This window comes from Salmo trutta, chromosome 36 (assembly GCF_901001165.1).
Source record: "Salmo trutta chromosome 36, fSalTru1.1, whole genome shotgun sequence".
Lineage (NCBI taxonomy): Eukaryota > Metazoa > Chordata > Actinopteri > Salmoniformes > Salmonidae > Salmo > Salmo trutta.
In genome coordinates, this window is record NC_042992.1 from 18,645,149 (window position 1) to 18,664,654 (window position 19,506).

The 19,506-nt window shown below is 44.5% G+C and overlaps 1 protein-coding gene across 2 annotated transcripts in view; it reads right to left on the reverse strand.

Moving 5' to 3' along the window:
* The window catches only part of LOC115175584 (CUB and sushi domain-containing protein 3), a 670,680-nt gene that overhangs the window by 119,185 nt on the left and 531,989 nt on the right, over positions 1–19,506 (reverse strand). For both annotated transcript variants that reach the window (XM_029734929.1, XM_029734928.1), the window contains 3 exons: positions 13,805–13,950; positions 6,591–6,671; positions 4,265–4,378 (listed from right to left, as the gene is read on the reverse strand). In XM_029734929.1, coding sequence (XP_029590789.1) covers positions 4,265–4,378; positions 6,591–6,671; positions 13,805–13,950 — 341 coding nt within the window. The remainder of the gene's footprint in view (positions 1–4,264; positions 4,379–6,590; positions 6,672–13,804; positions 13,951–19,506) is intronic.

Genomic DNA, 19,506 nt, shown 5'->3' on the forward strand with positions numbered 1-19,506 from the left:
AGTGCATAGAGGAGTTCTGTATCTATAATTCTTAAAATAATTGTTATGCTTTTTGTGAACGTTTATCGTGAGTAATTTAGTAAAATCACCGGAAGTGTTCGGTGGGAATGCAAGTTCTGAACGTCACATGCTAATGTAAAAAGCAGTTTTTTGATATAAATATGAACTTGATTGAACAGACATGCATGTATTGTATAACATAATGTCCTAGGTGTGTCATCTGATGAAGATCATAAAAGGTTAGTGCTGCATTTAGCTATGGTTTGGGTTTATGTGACATGATATGCTAGCTTGAAAAATGGGTGTCTGATTATTTCTGGCTGGGTACTCTGCTGACATAATCTAATGTTTTGCTTTCGCTGTAAAGCCTTTTTGAAATCGGACAGTGTGGTTAGATAAAGGAGAGTCTTGTCTTTAAATAGCTGTAAAATAGTCATATGTTTGAAAAATGGAAGTTTTCGGATTTTAGAGGAGTTTGTATTTCGCGCCCCGCCCATCATTGGATATTGGAGCAGACGTTCCGCTAGCGGAACGTGTAGATGTAAGAGGTTTTAAGGCAAGAACAGCTCAAATAAGCAAAGAGAAACGAGAGTCCATCATAATTTTAAGACATGAAGGTCAGTCAATGCAGAATATTTCAAGAACTTTGAAAGTTTCTTCAAGTGCAGTCGCAAAAAAACATCAAGCGCTATGATGAAACTGGCTTTCATGAGGACCGCCACAGGAAAGAAAGACCCAGAGTTACCTTTGCTGCAGAGGATACGTTCATTACAGTTAACCTGTCTGGGCTAGGGGGCAGTATTTTCACGGCCGGATAAAAAACGTACCCAATTTAAACAGGTTACTACTCTGGCCCAGAAACTACAATATGCATATTAGATTTGGATAGTAAACACTCTGACGTTTCTAAAACTGTTTGAATGGTGTCTGTGAGTATAACAGAACTCATATGGCAGGCAAAAACCTGAGAAAATTCCAAGCAGGAAGTGGAAAGTCTGAGAATTGTAGTTCTTTTGATTCTCTATCGAAACTACAGTGTCTGTGGGGGACGTTGCACTTCCTAAGGCTTCCATTGGCTGTCTAAAGCCTTCAGAAAGTGGTTTGAGCATTTTCCTGTCACTGGGCAGATAATAGGAGCTCTATTTCTGAGTGGACTGCCTGGCAACAAAGGGATTGTATATGCTCGGTCCCGCGAGCGCACCCCTCCTTCTTTTTCTTCTTGAATGAATATGCTATTGTCCGGTTGGAATATTATCCCAATTTTACGTTAAAAATACCATAAAGATTGATTTTAAACAGCGTTTGACATGCTTCTAAGTACGGTATTGGAACATTGACTTTACGTCTCTTGTTCCACGCTCGCGCGTTACCCTTTGGATAAGTGATCTGTACGCACAAACAAAACAGAGGTATTTGTACATAAATATGGATTATTTGGAACAAAAACAACATTTCTTGTGGAAGTAGCAGTCCTGGGAGTGCATTCTGACGAAGATCAGCAAAGGTAAGAGAATATTTCTAATACTAATTCTGAGTTTAGGTTGCCCTGAACTTGGCGGGTGTCTGAATAGCTCGCCGTGATGGCTGAGCTATGTACTCAGAATATTGAAAAATGTGCTTTCTCCGTAAAGCTATTTTAAAATCTGACACAGCGGTTGCATCCAGGGGTAGTCTATCTATAATTCTTAAAATAATTGTTATATATTTTGTCAACGTTTATGATGAGTATTTTTGTAAATTGATGTGCACATTCACCGGACGTTTTGGTGGGAATACATTTTCTGAACATCACGCGGCAATGTAAAATGCTGTTTTTGGATATAAATATAAACTTTATCGAACAAAACATACATGTATTGTGTAACATAATGTCCTAGGAGTGTCATCTGATGAAGATTGTCAAAGGTTAATACTTCATTTAGCTGTGTTTTGGGATTTATTGACACATGTCCTTGCTTGGAAAATGGCTGTGTGATTATTTTTGTCTATGTACTCTCCTAACATAATCTAATGTTTTGCTTTCACTGTAAAGCCTTTTTGAAATCGGACAATGTGGTTAGATTAATCGACAAGTTTATCTTTAAAATTGTGTAAAATAGTTGTATGTTTGAGAAAGTTGAATTATGACATTTTGTTGTTTTTGAATTTTCCGTCCTGATATTTCAATGGCTGTGTCCCACCTAGTCCATAGAAGTTAACTGCACCTCAGATTGCAGCCCAAATAAATGCTTCACAGAGTTCAAGTAAAAGATACATCTCAACTGTTCAGAGGAGACTGTGTGAATAAGGCCTGAATTGCTGCAAAGAAACCACTACTAAAGGATACCAACAAGAATAAGAGACTTGTTTGGGTCAAGAAACACAAGCAATGGAAATTATTTTTATTTAACCTTTATTTAACTAGGCAAGTCAGTTAAGATGAAATTCTTAATTACAATGATGGCCTACAGGGAACAGTGACTTAACTGCCTTGTTCAGGGGCAGAACGACAGATTTTTACCTTGTCAGCTCAGGATTTGATCCAGCAACCTTTTGGTTACTGGCCAACGCTCTAACCACTAGGATACCTGCCGCCCTGGTTGAAATCTGTCCTTTGGTCTGATGTGTCAAAATTAGAGATTTTTGGTTCCAACCGCTGTGTCTTTGTGAGAAGCAGAGTAGGTGAACGGACGATTTCCACATATGTGGTTCCACTGTGAAGCATGGAGGAGGAGGTGTGATGGTGTGGGGGTGCTTTGCTGGTGACACTGTCAGTGATTTATTTAGAATTCAAGGCACACTTGTAGCATGTAGCATGGCTACAACAGCATTCTGCAGCGATACGCCATCCCATATGGTTTGCGCTTAGTGGAATTATCATTTGTTTTTCAACAGGACAATGACCGAAAACACCTCCAGGCTGTGTAAGGGCTATTTGACCAAGAAGGAGAGTGATGGAGTGCTGCATCAGATGACCTGGCCTCCACAATCACCCGAATTCAACCCAATTGAGATGGTTTGGGATGAGTTAGACCGCAGAGTGAAGGAAAAGCAGCCAACAAGTACTCAGCATATGTGGGAATTGTTGGAAAAGCATTCCAGGTGAAGCTGGTTAAGAAAATACCAAGAGTGTGCAAAGCTGTCATCAAGGCAAAGGGTGGCTACTTTGAAGAATCTAAAATCTAAAAATCTAAACATTACTGACCTTCATGTCTTAAAGTAATGATGAACTGTCATTTCTCTTTGCTTATTTAAGTTGTTCTTGCAAAAATATGCACTTGGTCTTCCACCAAATAGGTCTACATTCTGTATATCTCCCCTACCTTGTCACAACACAACTGATTGGCTCAAACGCATAAAGAAGGAAAGAAGACACACCTGTTAATTGAAATGCATTCCAGGTGACTACCTCATGGAACTGGTTGAGAAAATGCCAAGAGTGTGCAAAGCTGTCATCAAGGCAAAGGGTGGCTACTTTGAAGAATTTCAAATATAAAATATATTTTGATTTGTTTAACACTTTTTTGGTTACTACATGATTCCATATGTGTTATTTCATAGTTTTGATGTCTTCTACAATGTAGAAAATAGTACAAGTAAAGAAAAACTCTTGCATGAGTAGGTGTGTCCAAACTCTTGACTGGTACTGTAAATTAACTTCAAAGTTATGTGAAAACTTTCAGCTCTACTTCTTTCTATTTTTAACACACGCCTGGGAGTTGGTTTTGATCGAGTTCCAGTTCCGGTTGCAAAATACTGTGACTGCAAATGTCACCCTATTCCCTACATAGTGCACTATTTTTGACAAGAGCAAAAGTAATATACTATGTAGGCAATAGCGTGCCATTTGGGACGCAGGCTGTGAATGATGCCATGATGCATCGAGTTTCCAGGTTTAACATATTTTTCAGGTAGATTATCAGGACAAATCCTGACAAAGTGAGTCCCACCAATGGGATCGAGGAGAGAAATATGGCACCATAAAAGATTAATGACAACAGCTGTTTAGGCCACTAAACACAGCGAGAGGGACGACACAGAAACATAACTGGAAGAGAAGACAGGAAACACGAGGGGCTGTGACAGAGCTGGGCAAAACGCATCACAGCAGCACAACATCTAATGACTAAACCATTTTAATTACAGCTGCCACACACGCAAGAGTGCACACGCGCACCCACACACTCGCAGGCTCGCACTTGCGCACACATATGCGCACGAAGGAACGCACACACACACACACACACACACACACACGCATGCACGCGCTCACACACACACACACCTTGACATGTGGGAGGAGGCCCGTCCATCTGAAGTCTCTCCCCCAGCCTGCATGTCAGGATCTCACTCCCCACCAGGGTGAAGCCAGGATGGCAGCGGTACCGGAGGATGTCACCTGTAAGGAGGAGGAGGAAGAGGAGAAATACCAAAGAGAGGGAATGTTGAGAGGAGAGAGAGAGAGAGAGAGAGAGAGAGAGAGAAGGGTTGAATGGAGCAGAAAGTGAAAAAGACAAGTTAGCATGTGTCTGAAAGAGAGAGAGAGAGAAAGAAAGAGGGAGAAAGAAAGAGAGAGACAAAGAAAGAGAGAGTGTGTAGCCTACTGTACAATCTTCAGAAAAATAACCTATAGGAGAACCCTTTGAAGAACCCTTTTTGGTTTCAGGTAGAACTCATTTGGTTCCATGTAGAATTCTTTTGAGTTCCATAGAACACAAAAGAGTTCTACCGGGAACGAAAAAGGGTTCTACCTGGAATCAAAAAGGGTTCTCCTATGGGGACAACCAAAGAACCGTTTTGGCAACCTTTTTTCGAAGAGTGTAGATGCACTCAGATGAAGCAGTTGTTTAATTAAGAAGGACAGCAGATACCTGAGACGGATGGGGTGACATTCCCAAACATCCAAGGTTGAACACTGTTGATGAGTGAGTTCTAGCCTGGGTAGGACACTTCAAGACTTTATAATTAAGCAATAAGGCACGAGGGGGTGTGGTATATGGCCAATATACCACAGCTAAGGGCTGTTCTTAACACAACACAATGCGGAGTGCCTGGATACAGCCAACAGCTGTGGTATATTGGCCATATACCACAAACACCCGAGGTGTCTTACTACTATTATAAACTAGTTACAAACGTAATTAGAACAGTACAAAGTTATATTTTGTCATACCCGTGGTATACGGCTTTCAGACAATCAGCATTCAGGGGGCGAACCGCCCAGTATATAATGCAAAATAAACCATGGTTCCTGAAGTATGAGTATCGCAGGAGTATTAGTGTTAGTGCAACCAAGAATAAATGGTGTTGAAGATCAAAAGGTAGGTCCCGTGTGGCTCAGTTGGTAGAGCATGGTGTTTGCAACACCAGGGTTGTGGGTTCGATTCCCACGGGGGACCAGTACGGAGAGAAATGTATGAAAATGTATGCAGGCGCTCTGGATAAGAGCGTCTGCTAAATGACTAAAATGTAAAAGTTATGCTCTTCGTCATCACCATCATCTACTGAAACATTCTAGTCTTTTTAGAAGCCATCTGATATCTTTAAAAAGCAGCAGAGGGCCATGTCACAGATGATGATGGATGATATTGGTTTTAGTATTCTGTACAGGGCTGCTACAGTACACACAACCACGTGCACAGACACACACACACATACGCACACACGACAGTCTTTGGGCCTTGTTACTGGGCAAGGTGAATCCATCTCAGCCACTGTGATCACCCACTTTCACACCCACCAATCACAGATCTAGTTGCTAACTCACTCATTGATACCCACCAATCACAGAGCTAGTTGCTAACTCACCATTAATACCACGGCAAAGCAGAAATAACCCTGTGTGTCTAGCAGGGTGTGTGTGTGCGGATGTGTGTATGCATGTGTGTGTCCTAGCAAGGTGTCTGTGAGTCTGAGTGTGTGTGTCTTTGTGTGTGCATGTGTGTGCATGTGTGAGTCCATCCATGGTATTAGTGGGGGTCACACATACAGGAGGAGGCTTGCCCTCTCTTCTCTAAGCCATGACCGATACTCTCTGCTAACATTGTACATCAGCATGTTTACTGTAGCAGAGGTGAGACTGACATGGGGAATGTTGTGAAACACAGGGACATGGTACTTGTGTAAGGGTTTTGGTTTCCTAGTTTCAGCAGCTGAAGTAAGGCCAGGACCAATACTCACAAAGCATCTCAAAAGTAGGAGTGGCTGATCCCCACCCCCGTCCATATAATCTTCATTAATTCTGAGTTAAAAAAGCTCAACTGATCCTCGATTAGGGGCTCCATTCAATCTGCATCGCTGAAGTTCAACGTAACAACGTGATTGAAATTTAAAGGCAATGTTTCTGCGTTAGCGGAGATGGCATCTACGTTAAACACTGCATACGTCAGCTAAATCTTTAAATAAAAATGTTGATCACACGCTTCAGCATTACAGATTGAATTGAACCCTAGCACCCTAACAACACCAGAGTTTTCCCTGGTTAGGTCAGGTGGTTAGAAAAACCTCCTGGTCCTAAGTATGAAGAGTAGTGAGGAGGCCCAATCTCTCCCAGACGATCCATTAGAAAAAGGGAGAACATTCTGGGATTGAACTAAAGGTGGACGCCTTACCTATTTCAAGCTCCCCGTCCTCCATGAGTATATCAGCGTTAGCGACCTCAGGGGGCGCCTGGCAGATCCTCAGCTGGTACGCTAGAATAGGAAGAAGGAGAAAGAAGCATGAAGAAGGATGAAGAAGGAGGAAGGAAGAAGGAGGAGGAAGAAGGAGGAAGAAGGAGGAAGAAAGAGGAAGAAGAAGCAGGAGGAAGAAGGAAGAAGAAGGAAGAAGAAAAAGGAAGAAGAAGCAGGAAGAAGGAGGTAGCAGAAGGAAGGAGGAAGAAGTGAGAAGTACGAAGGGTGAAGGAGGAAGAAGAATAAGAAGGAGTAATAAGGAAGAAGAAGAAGGAAGAAGAAGGAAGAAGGAGGGAGAAGGAGAAAGAAGGAAGGAGGAAGAAGAAGGAAGAAGGAGGAAAAAGAAGTGGGAAGAAGGAAGAAGGAGGAAGGAAGAAGAAGATGAAGAAGAAGGAGGAAGGAAGGAAGAAGAAGGAAGAAGGAAGAATGAAGGAGAAGGAAGAAGGAAGAAGAAGAAAGAGGAGGAAGGAAGAAGGAGGAAGAAGAAGGAAGAAGAAAGAAGGAGGAAGATGGAAGAAGGAAGAAGGAGGAAGAAAGAAGAGAAGAAAAAAGTTGTAAAGAAAATTTCAACAGTAATGCAAAAGTAGTAATGCCCTTTTTTGTTAAGCACTTACTGCACTGGCACTGTTTTGTATTCTATCGAACATGGAATTAAATGAATAATATTTTGATCTCTTCTTGGTTATTCCTGTTGATGGTTTGAACGTGGGTATCTGCTAAACTCAACAGTAATGCAAAGCCCATCACCCCACCTGTGCCACCACTACCGCTGACCCACTTGCAAAATCACAGATCTCCATTGATTTCCCATGTCTGGACAAAAGAGCATCAGCATTGGGGAGGAGGAAAAACTGACGTTTGAAAGGTTAAGCGTAAATGGAAAAAATATCAGATTCCACACCTCCTCCACCTGGCTGCATAACAATTAATTCAGCAGCAACGTGATCACGACAGTGTTAAGGGCATCAGATAAGCCCAGTGTACCTTTTGGGAATCAATAGAGCGGACAAACTGGGCTGTGCTGGGACCGACGCACTGCTAACGATCTGAAGAAAGCGAACGCTGCTAGCTGGCGATAATGACAGGATAAAATAAGGTGATACAGGTTGGAGCTGTGCCCAGGGAGAGATATTACACTCTACACACACAAGCACACGCAAATGCACGGACGGAGAGACATACAGACACAGACACACATAGACCCTCTCAAACACACATGAACACACACACACACACACACACACACACACACACACACAATCTGAGAAATCACTGCTAATGACAGGATTATATAAGGTAACAGGAAATATTACCAAGACAAAGGGAAATATTACCATATTACCATTGAATTTTACAGCCAACATCTTTCAGGACTGCAGAGCCAGACTACACCCATTACCTGACAGTGTCATGCCAACACAAACCAGGAGGGAAAATAAAAAACAGCCATTGATCATTCATCATAATGAACTATTGAGTAATATTTGAAGGTAATCTATCATGCACCAAATACATTGAAAGTGTAGCATGCTGCTAAAAATACAATAGGTACGCGAATACTATGAAGTACTGGAGCTAACTAGAGCATAACTCAACTGGTCTGCGCTTCAAATAGCACCCTATTCACCATAGGGCTCTGGTCAAAAGTAGCTCACTACTATACAAGGAGGGAAAAAAGTATTTGATCCCCTGCTGATTTTGTTCATTTGCCCACTGACAAAGAAATGACCAGTCTATAATTTTAATGGTAGGTTTATTTGAACATTGAGAGACAGAATAACAACAAAAAAATCCAGAAAAACGCATGTCAAGAATGTTATAAATTGATTTGCATTTTAATGAGGGAAATAAGTATTTGACCCCTCTGCAAAATATGACTTAGTACTTGGTGGCAAAACCCTTGTGTTGGCAATCACAGAGGTCAGACGTTTCTTGTAGTTTGCCACCAGGTTTGCATACATCTCAGGAGGGATTTTGTCACACTCCTCTTTGCAGATCTTCTCCAAGTCATTAAGGTTTCGAGGCTGACGTTTGGCAACTCGAACCTTCAGCTCCCTCCACAGATTTTCTATGGGATTAAGGTCTGGAGACTGGCTAGGCCACTCCAGGACCGTAATGTGCTTCTTCTTGAGCCACTCCTTTGTTGCCTTGGCCATGTGTTTTGGGTCATTGTCATGCTGGAATACCCATCCACGACCCATTTTCAATGCCCTGGCTGAGGAAAGGAGGTTCTCACCCAAGATTTGATGGTACATGGCCCCGTCCATCGTCCCTTTGATGCGGTGAAGTTGTCCTGTCCCCTTAGCAGAAAAACACCCCCAAAGCATAATGTTTCCACCTCCATGTTTGACGGGGGGGATGGTGTTCTTGGGGTCATAGGCAGCGTTCCTCCTCCTCCAAACACGGCGAGTTGAGCTGATGCCAAAGAGCTCCATTTTGGTTTCATCTGACCACAACACTTTCACCCAGTTGTCCTCTGAATCATTCAGATGTTCATTGGCAAACTTCAGACGGGCATGCATATGTGCTTTCTTGAGCAGGGGGTCCTTGCGGGCGCTGCAGGATTTCAGTCCTTCACGGCATAGTGTGTTAGCAATTGTTTTCTTGGTGACTATGGTCCCAGCTGCCTTGAGATCATTGACAAGATCCTCCCGTGTAGTTCTGGGCTGATCATTGCAACTCCACAAGGTGAGATCTTGCATGGAGCCCCAGGCCGAGGGAGATTGACAGTTCTTTTGTTTCTTCCATTTGCGAATAATCGCACCAACTGTTGTCACCTTCTCACCAAGCTGCTTGACGATGGTCTTGTGTAGGTCTACAATCTTGTCCCTGACATCCTTGGAGAGCTCTTTGGTCTTGGCCATGGTGGAGAGTTTGGAATCTGATTGATTGATTGCTTCTGTGGACAGGTGTCTTTTATACAGGTAACAAGTTGAGATTAGGAGCACTCCCTTTAAGAGTGTGCTCCTAATCTCAGCTCGTTACCTGTATAAAAGACACCTGTGAGCAAGAAATCTTTCTGATTGAGAGGGGGTCAAATACTTATTTCCCTCATTAAAATGCAAATCAATTTATAACATTTCTGACATGCGTTTTTCTGGATTTTTTTAATGTTATTCTGTCTCTCACTGTTCAAATAAACCTACCATTAAAATTATAGACTGATCCTTTCTTTGTCAGTGGACAAACGTACAAAATCAGCAGGGGATCAAATGCTTTTTTCCCTCACTGTATCTAGGGAATCACTATATAGGAATTACTGCCTGACTCTCTCCCTCTCTCTTCCAGTATATATAGAAAGGCTGAAGCACATCAACATTTGTTAATTGTGGGAACCGTTTCACCGTCTTAATTGGTGCATTAATTATCAGGAATAACACAGTGGGCTATTTGTACCAATCCCCATCCCTGGCACAACCAGGCAGACGTCTCAAAAACGCAAACCCCACCCACCTGGCTCTCCAGGCAGGCTAAAGCAAACCCTCAAAATATGTGAAAGATTTCAAATAGTATTTGAACCCAGGTCTGATACACAGTACTTATTTTTCTCCCAGGCATGAACAGGGATGTATTCACTGGGAAACAAACAGAAGCCAACAAAACGAAACTGGGAGGGACCTACCTTTATTTGTCCAATAAGAAACTCTTGATATGGTTTGCTGCTGTGTGCACTAATGAATACACCCCAGCTAACAGAGTAGACAGAGGAGAGGAGGGAGGAAGTCAGCTTTCTCTAATAGAGAACAGGAGCTTTGGCTCCAGACGATGCTGGTCGCTAGAATAAAACAAATTAAGTAGCGAGAGCCACTTACCATGTGGCTCCTGTTCAATGTGCTAGCTGATTAATAAGATTCCTTTGGAGGCTCTGCAGGGAGAGGAAGGAGAGAGAGCACAGAGGGAACAGGGGAGGGGGTAGAGGGATGAGGGGGGAGCATGTGTATATGTGGGCGTTAGGGGGTGAGAGGGTTGTGTATGTGTGTGTGTGTGGGTGGGCGCTAGTGGGTGAGGGGGTTGCGTGTGTGTGTGTGTGTGTGTTTGTGTGTGTGTGTGTGTGTGACTGTGAAGTTGGAGAATATGTGTGCGTGTGTTTGTATGTATTGGCAATTGAAGCGAAAGCTATGAAGAGTCAATGACGCTGACAGCTACTTTCTATGTCCCCATGAGAGACTGATGCACTCTTAGAAAAAAGGGTACAAAAAGGTTATTTAGCTGTTCCCATAGGATAACCCTTTTGGGTTCCAGTTAGAACCCTTTTGGGTTCCATGTAGATCTCTCTGTAGAAATGGTTCTACCTGCAACCAAAAAGGGTTCTACAAAGGGTTCTCCTTTGGGGACAGTCGAAGATCCCTTTAGGTTCTAGATAGCACCTTTTTCTAAGAGTGTAGTTCTCACAAAAGAGCTCAATAAAAAGGAGGAAAACATGACTTAGCTTCCTCTATGTATTTCCCTCGTGGGATTTATCTACACTAACTAGGTTTCCATCCAATTGGCGACAGATTTTCATGCAAATATTCTAAAATCTGCATAAAGAAAGTATGCACATTTTCCCACCAGTGGTGTTTCCACCAAACTGACTTATAAAAATCAGTACGTGATGACATAGTGCACACAAAATAGTATTTTTCGCTTAAGTTTCATGTACAGAATAAAAATCTAAAGTTCAATGTGTTTCCATCGTATTTTCAACTCTACCGATAGTTTTGTCACAAAAACCGTTACGTTAAATAGCAAATGTGCCTACCTTGGTCTAACCAACAGCTCGCAGACACAGTGCGGATAGGCTGTGTGGGTAGGCTAGTTTACACGGTGAGATGATTATGGATAAGTGAAGGAATATTTGTATTTGTCAAACGGCAGTCAAGCGTCGATCATCATGTCACCAGAATAAGACCCTCAATATTTATTGGAAAGGAGCATGAAGTTCATCATAATGCATTTCATCTGTAGTATTATAAACTGCATGCTTTCCGAGTCGTAATGGGAGGACCACACACCATATAATCACGTGACTCCAAGTTTACTTCCATATGATGGTTTTTATATTTATATTTGTGCATAAAGGCGTTTCCACCGCCATTTTACAGACACAAAAAGAGCTCACCATGTTGAACGTACAAATTATCTGCCTGCATTGATGAAATTGTACCGAAACTTCCTGTTTCCATCACAGTTGTCGTGATTTTTTTTAATACAGTTTGACTTTACTACCTAAAAACTGTGGCTGGAAACGTGGTTACTGTGAACAATGAAGATAATCACCGGTCAAAACTAGTGGGCTCTGGGAATTGAGTCATCAAATCATGATGCCTGCATAATGTCCTGAATAACTATGCAATTTTTCAACTTAAATACTCTCTTAACAGAATTGGAAAAAGTGACAGTTTTGCATTTTGCTTGTTGAAGATTATTCATAAAGATAATCATATTCCATCTATTTACCCCCGGCCAATCTTTGATGTGACCGAAATGAAAACATTTTTATTTGTAAGTCTGGACTGCAAACTACATGAATAAACCGGCTATAGACTATAATCTGATTACTTGACAGTTGAGGACAGTTGAGGACATTCTAATAAAGTAAATTAATATATTTTACTAATAATAAATGTTATATAAATCTTGGTTAATTCACAGCAAAGCAGAGTGTTCACTAAGGGGAAATAAAATTGTCTCTCTTACTCGGTGGCTCTTTTAAAATAAATCAAAGCTAAACTCATTACAGAAGCAGAGTAATTCCCATGCCAAATCCATGTAAATATAGAGAAACATTGCTGCGTTTTCTCTCTAGTCTAGTACATTCAGAGAGGAGCAACAGACCAGATATGCGGTTAGGGATTGCTTTATTAGACTATAGGGATCGAAGTACAGATGAATAATAATGATAATAATAGTATTCATCAAATAGTTCTCCATTACCTTTGAACATCTGACCGACAAATTAAACATTGTTTAATAACTGTAATCAACCAACAGCGACTGTTGATCCATACTGTATCAAACTCAAAGCCTGCAGTTTACCCATACTCCATTTGGACAGAGCTGAAACTAAAGTGACAGTTAAGCACCTCAACTGTTATAGTAAAGTGATTGGAGTTCCTTTTAAGCCACCACACCGTCCGCAATCGAGGCAGACTGGTTAACAGGAAGAGACGTTTGATACAGGCCACGATCGATAAGCACTTGTAGTTAGGTCATAAATGCTGGCTGTAGCAGAATAACAGGGGCTTTGCTATTGGGCTGATAAATCTGTTTATTCCAGTAGCACCGTGTCAACAATCAGTGTAAGAGCAGCCTTGTGTGGAATCGGTCAATCCATAGAGAGAGGCTACTGTAAACCAGCACCAGCTTTATAGAGAACTGGAATGACTGATTTACACTATAAGGCCGACCTGAACCGGACTGAGCTGGCTGAGGTATTTTTATTCTTATAAAGAAGTGATTTACACTATAATGCCAATCAGACATACAGTGCTGGCTCGGATAGTATCTTTTCACATTCTACTTCCCAGCCCTGTTTCAGCAACTATAATGGATGTGTAACCAGGCCTGCCCAGTACAGCCCAGCTTATTATTATTATTACTATAATTGGCTTGGTTTGGCTCAGCAGTGTGTATACAATACAGTATGTGACTGGATGGCTGTATAGAAAAACTAGATTTGGTCGAGTGCTCATTGCTCAGAGTGCAGCCTGTAGTCAATAATCGATGTGTATAGAGCCACAAACCTTCACTGATTTATCACTGTCAGAAGGGAGAGAGGCATCGAAGTGCAATAAGTCAGGATTTAATTGACTATGAAAATGAGCTGAGCCAATAATGAGTACTGGCTGCCATGCGTGTCAGAGGCCCAAGGCAGTCAGGGGGCATGAAGAGGAGGAGGAAGCGGAAGAAGAAGAAGAGGAGGAGGAGGATGAGAAGGTAGCGGAAGAGGAAGAGGAGGAGGATGAATATGAGGATGAGGAAGATGAGGAGGAGGATGAAGAGGAGGAAGAGGAGGACTAGGAGCTTCACTCTGCTGCCTTTCAGGCCATTGATCTTTCTCTCTCACTCCCTCACTCTCCTTCCCTATCTCCTTTGATCTCCATCTTTGTCTCTGTATTGTCCTTTATGTTTCTCTCTCTCTCCCATGCCCATCTCTCAGATTAAGTGCTCACCATGGTAACTGAGCACGAAGAATCCGCTGCCGCTGAAGTCGCTATGGAACTTAATGAGGATTTGGTTGGAGGTGCTGTAGACCGACTCCAGAGCTGTGTTCCCACTGAACTGACCGATCTGGGGGGAGCTCTGGTCCGGACCGTCCCTGTGACAGAGACAGAAACAGAGAGACAAACACGCACACGTACACACACGCAGACACGCAGACACACACACACACACACACACACACACACACACACACACACACACACACACACACACACACACACACACACACACACACACACACAGATCAATGACAAATCCCTCTCCATGGGCAAGTGACATTGTCAATAGAAAATGAAAGCAACAAATTGACCAACACAGACATAGCTTTGAAAGGAGCGCATTGGAAATCTAATTTCCCACGTCAATGTAGAGAGCAGCCCATTCAATCACTGACATCAGGCATCCGGCATCAACGTTCAACAGGTACAGCTGTAGCTACAAACTGTATAGCTGTAATTGCAAACTGTATAGCTGTAGCTACAAACTGTATAGCTGTAATTACAAACTGTATAGCTGTAGCTACAAACTGTATAGCTGTAGCTACAAACTGTATTGCTGTAGCTACAAACTGTATAGCTGTAATTACAAACTGTATAGCTGTAATTACAAACTGTATAGCTGTAGCTACAAACTGTATAGCTGTAATTACAAACTGTATAGCTGTAGCTACAAACTGTATAGCTGTAGCTACAAACTGTATAGCTGTAATTACAAACTGTATAGCTGCAGCTACAAACTGTATAGCTGTAATTACAAACTGTATAGCTGCAGCTACAAACTGTATAGCTGTAGCTACAAACTGTATAGCTGTACTTACAAACTGTATAGCTGCAGCTACAAACTGTATAGCTGTAATTACAAACTGTATAGCTGTAGCTACAAACTGTATTGCTGTAGCTACAAACTGTAGAGCTGTAGCTGCAAACTGTATAGCTGTAGCTACAAACTGTATAGCTGTAATTGCAAACTGTATAGCTGCAATTAAGCTGTATAGCTGTAACCTTCAAACAGAAATGTGCATCCTGTAGATCTAACTCCCAAAGTTTTGGGACACTGTAAAGTTCATGGAGAATAAGAGCACCTCCTCCCAGCTGCCCACTGCAGTGAGGCTAAGAAACACTGTTAGCACTGATAAATCCACGATAATCGAGAATTTCAATAAGCATTTCTCTACGGCTGGCCATGCTTTCCTCCTGGCTACTCCAACCCCGGCCAACAGCTCCGCACCCCCCGCAGCTACTTGCCCAAGCCTCCCCAGCTTCTCCTTCACCCAAATCCAGACAGTAGATGTTCTGAAAGAGCTGCAAAACCTGGACCTGTACAAATCAGCTGAGCTAGACAATCTGGACCCTCTCTTTCTAAAATTATCCGCCGCCATTGTTGCAACCCCTATTACCAGTCTGTTCAACCTCTCTTTTGTATCGTCTGAGATCCCTAAAGATTGGAAAGCTGCTGCGGTCATCCCCCACTTCAAAGGGGGTGACACTCTAGACCCAAACTGTTATAGACCTATATCCATCTGCCCTGCCATTCTAAGTCTTTGAAAGTTAACAAACAGATCACTGACCATTTAAAATCCCACCGTACCATCTCCGCTGTGCAATACGGCTCCCGAGCTGGTCACGGGTGCACCTTAGCCACGCTCAAGGTACTAAACGATATCATAACCGCCATCGATAAAAGACAGTACTGTGCAGCCGTCTTCATCGACCTGGCCAAGGCTTTCGACTCTGTCAATCACTGCATTCTTATCGGCAGACTCAACAGCCTTGGTATCTCAAATGACTGCCTTGCCTGGTTCACCAACTACTTTTTAGATAGAGTTCAGTGTGTCAAATCTGAGGACCTGTTGTCCGGACCTCTGGCAGTCTCTATGGGGGTACCACAGGGTTCAATTCTCGGGCCGACTCTTTTCTCTGTATATATCAACGATGTCGCTCTTGCTGCGGGTGATTCCTTGATCCACCTCTACGCAGACAACACCATTCTGTATACATCTGTCCCTTCTTTGGACACTGTTAACAAACTTCCAAACGAGCTTCAATGCCATACAACACTCCTTCCGTGGCCTCCAACTGCTCTTAAACGCTAGTAAAACTCCTTTTCAACCGATCACTGCCCGCACCCGCACACCCGACTAGCATCACTTCTCTGGACGGTTCTGACTTAGAATATATGGACAACTACAAATACCTAGGTGTCTGGCTAGACTGTAAACTCTCCTTCCAGACTCATATTAAACATCTCCAATCCAAAATTAAATCTAAAATCTGCTTCCTATTTCGCAACAAAGCCTCCTTCCCTCACACTGCCATACATACCCTCATAAAACTGACGTACTATCCTACCGATCCTCGACTTCGGCGATGTCATTTACAAAACAGCCTCCAACACTCTACTCAGCAAATTGGATGCAGTCTATCACAGTGCCATCCGTTTTGTCACTAAAGCACCATACACCACCCACCACTGCGACCTGTATGCTCTCGTCGTTTGGCCCTCGCTACATATTCGTCGCCAGCCCCACTGGCTCCAGGTCATCTATAAGTCTATGCTAGGTAAAGCTCCACCTTATCTCCCTCACTAACTTTAAACATCAGCTATCTGAGCAGCTGACCGATTGCTGCAGCTGTACACACACAACCCATCTGTAAATAGCCCATCCAATCTACCTACCTCATCCCCATATTGTTTTTATTTACTTTCTGCTACTTGCACATCATCTGCAAATCTCTCACTCCAGTGTTAATTTGCTAAATTGTAATTACTTCGCTACTATTGTCACAACATCCACAGAAGGTGGCGCCTCTCCTCGGTCGAGCGGCGCTCGGCGGTCGTCGTCGCCGGCCTACTAGCTGCCACCGATCTGTGTTTCAGTGTCTGTTAGTTATGTCTGTTTTGTGATTGCACCTGTTTTGTGTTTGTCATTAGTGGGGGGTATTTAGTCTGTCTGTGTTTAGCTAGGATTCGTGCGGGATTGTTCTTTGTTACGTGTGGTGTTACGTTTATTGTATAGGCATTAGGGTTGCCGGGCTGCGCCCCGTCTGCCTTTTGAGCGGAGCTTCGTTTAGTCATTTTTTGACTGTTATGCTCTCAGCCATATATGGATCTTGTCATTGGATTATTAAATTAAGTTTGTTCCAACGGACCTCAGTCTCCTGCGCTTGACTCACTCCTTAAACGGTTCATCCCGCTCGTGACAGAATCCCGCACCACTTTATGGAGTCAGCAGGGACAGAAACATTTTCAATGGAGGAACAAGTCTCCCAACATGCCCGCCTACTCCAGCGACTGGGCACGGCCATGGACCAGGTGCTGACCCGATTGGAGAGCATGGAGCGAGTCGCTCCATCAACCCCACCAGGACCGAGTCATCACCCTGCGCCCCTACCGAATCCAACCGAACCCAGTACAAGCGGGATACGGATCATGGCTCCCAGGGAGTTCGATGGGACGGCCGCTGGGTGCAAGGGGTTTTTGCTCCAGTTGGACCTGTACCTGGCGACCGTCCGGCCCTCTCCCTCCGATGAAGAGAGGGTAAGCGTCCTCGTCTCGTGCCTCACGGGTAGAGCCCTGGAATGGGCCAACGCCGTCTGGGAGGGCCCAGACTCAGCGAAGGACAACTACCCAGAGTTCGCTCGCCGCTTCCGGGCGGTATTCGATCATCCCCCGGAGTGCAAGGCGGCGGGCGAGCGATTATTTCATCTGAGGCAGGAGACGAGGAGTGCTCAGGACTTTGCTCTGGAGTTCCGGACTCTAGCCGCCGGATCGGGGTGGAATGAGCGGGCCCTGATTGACCACTACAGGTGTAGTCTACGTGAGGACGTCCGCCGGGAGCTGGCTTGCCGGGACCATACCACCACGCTGGACCAGTTGATTGATTTGTCCATCAGGCTGGACAACCTGCTGGCTGCCCGGGGACGTTCCGATCGGGGCCTATTCATTCCACCTCCCATCCCTCCTGCTCCAACGCCCATAGAGCTTGGAGGGACTGCTGCTGGGAGGACCGGAGGGGGGGGCCTCTCCTGCACCCACTGTGGCCGTAGAGGACACACTGCGGACCGGTGCTGGAGAGGTTCTCGCGGGAATTCAGATGGCAGGCGGAGCACCCCATCGACCCTCCAGGTGAGTCTGCACCAGCCACACCCAGAGCCCCCTGTCGACCACATGTATGTCTCTGTTTTCTTCCCTGAGTTTTCCCCTCACTCCCAGTATAAGGCACTAGTCGATTCAGGCGCAGCTGGGAGTTTTATGGACCGAAGTGTTGCTGATAAGTTAGGGATTCCCCTGGTTAAACTGGACCAACCCTTCTCCGTGCACGCTTTAGATAGTCGACCACTAGGGTCTGGCCAAGTGAGGGAGGTAACAGTGCCACTGGTCATGGTAACGCAGGGGGGTCATGAGGAACGTATCAGCCTGTTTCTTATTGATTCCCCGGCATTTCCGGTGGTGCTGGGACTTCCCTGGCTAGCCTCTCACAATCCTCAGATTTCATGGGGGCAGAGGGCTCTTAAGGGGTGGTCGAGGGAGTGCTCAGGTAGGTGTATAGGAGTTTCCATCGGTGCAACCACGGTGGAGAGTCCAGACCAAGTCTCCACTGTACACATCCCCTCTGAATATGCCGATTTGGCTATCGCCTTCAGTAAAACGAAGGCGACTCAATTACCACCCCATCGACAGGGGGATTGTGTGATAAACCTCCAGGCTGGCGCGGCCCTTCCTAAAAGTCACGTGTATCCTCTGTCGCAGGAGGAGACAGTGGCTATGGAGACATACGTCACTGAATCCTTGAGACAGGGATACATTCGGCCATCTAAATCACCCATGTCCTCGAGTTTCTTTTTTGTGAAGAAGAAGGGGGGAGGCCTGCGCCCGTGCATTGATTATAGAGGTCTAAATTCTATCACAGTGGGGTTCAGTTACCCACTACCTCTCATTGCTACGGCCGTGGAGTCATTTCATGGGGCGCGCTTTTTCACCAAACTAGATCTCAGGAGCGCGTATAACCTGGTGCGTATCCGAGATGGAGACGAGTGGAAGACTGCATTTAGTACCACATCTGGCCATTATGAGTACCTCGTCATGCCGTATGGGTTAAAGAATGCTCCCGCCGTCTTCCAATCCTTTGTGGACGAGGTTCTCAGGGACATGCTCGGGCAGGGGGTGGTGGTGTACATCGATGACATCCTGATCTACTCCTCCACTCGTGCCGCGCATGTGGCTCTGGTGCGTAAAGTGCTTGGGCGGCTGCTGGAGCATGACCTATACGTCAAGGCTGAGAAATGTGAGTTCTTCCAACAAGCCGTTTCTTTTCTGGGATATCGCATTTCCCCCACAGGGGTGGTGATGGAAGATGACCGCGTTATGGCTGTGCGTAATTGGCCGACCCCTACCACGGTAAAGGAGGTGCAGCGGTTCTTGGGGTTCGCCAATTATTACCGGAGGTTTATCCGGGGTTTTGGCCAGGTGGCAGCTCCCATTACCTCACTGATGAAGGGGGGTCCGGTGCAATTGCGGTGGTCGGCAGAGGCGGACAGAGCCTTCCGTCGTCTGAAGGTTCTGTTTACCAATGCTCCGGTGCTGGCGCATCCGGATCCCTCTTTGCCATTCATAGTGGAGGTGGACGCGTCCGAGGCTGGGGTGGGAGCTG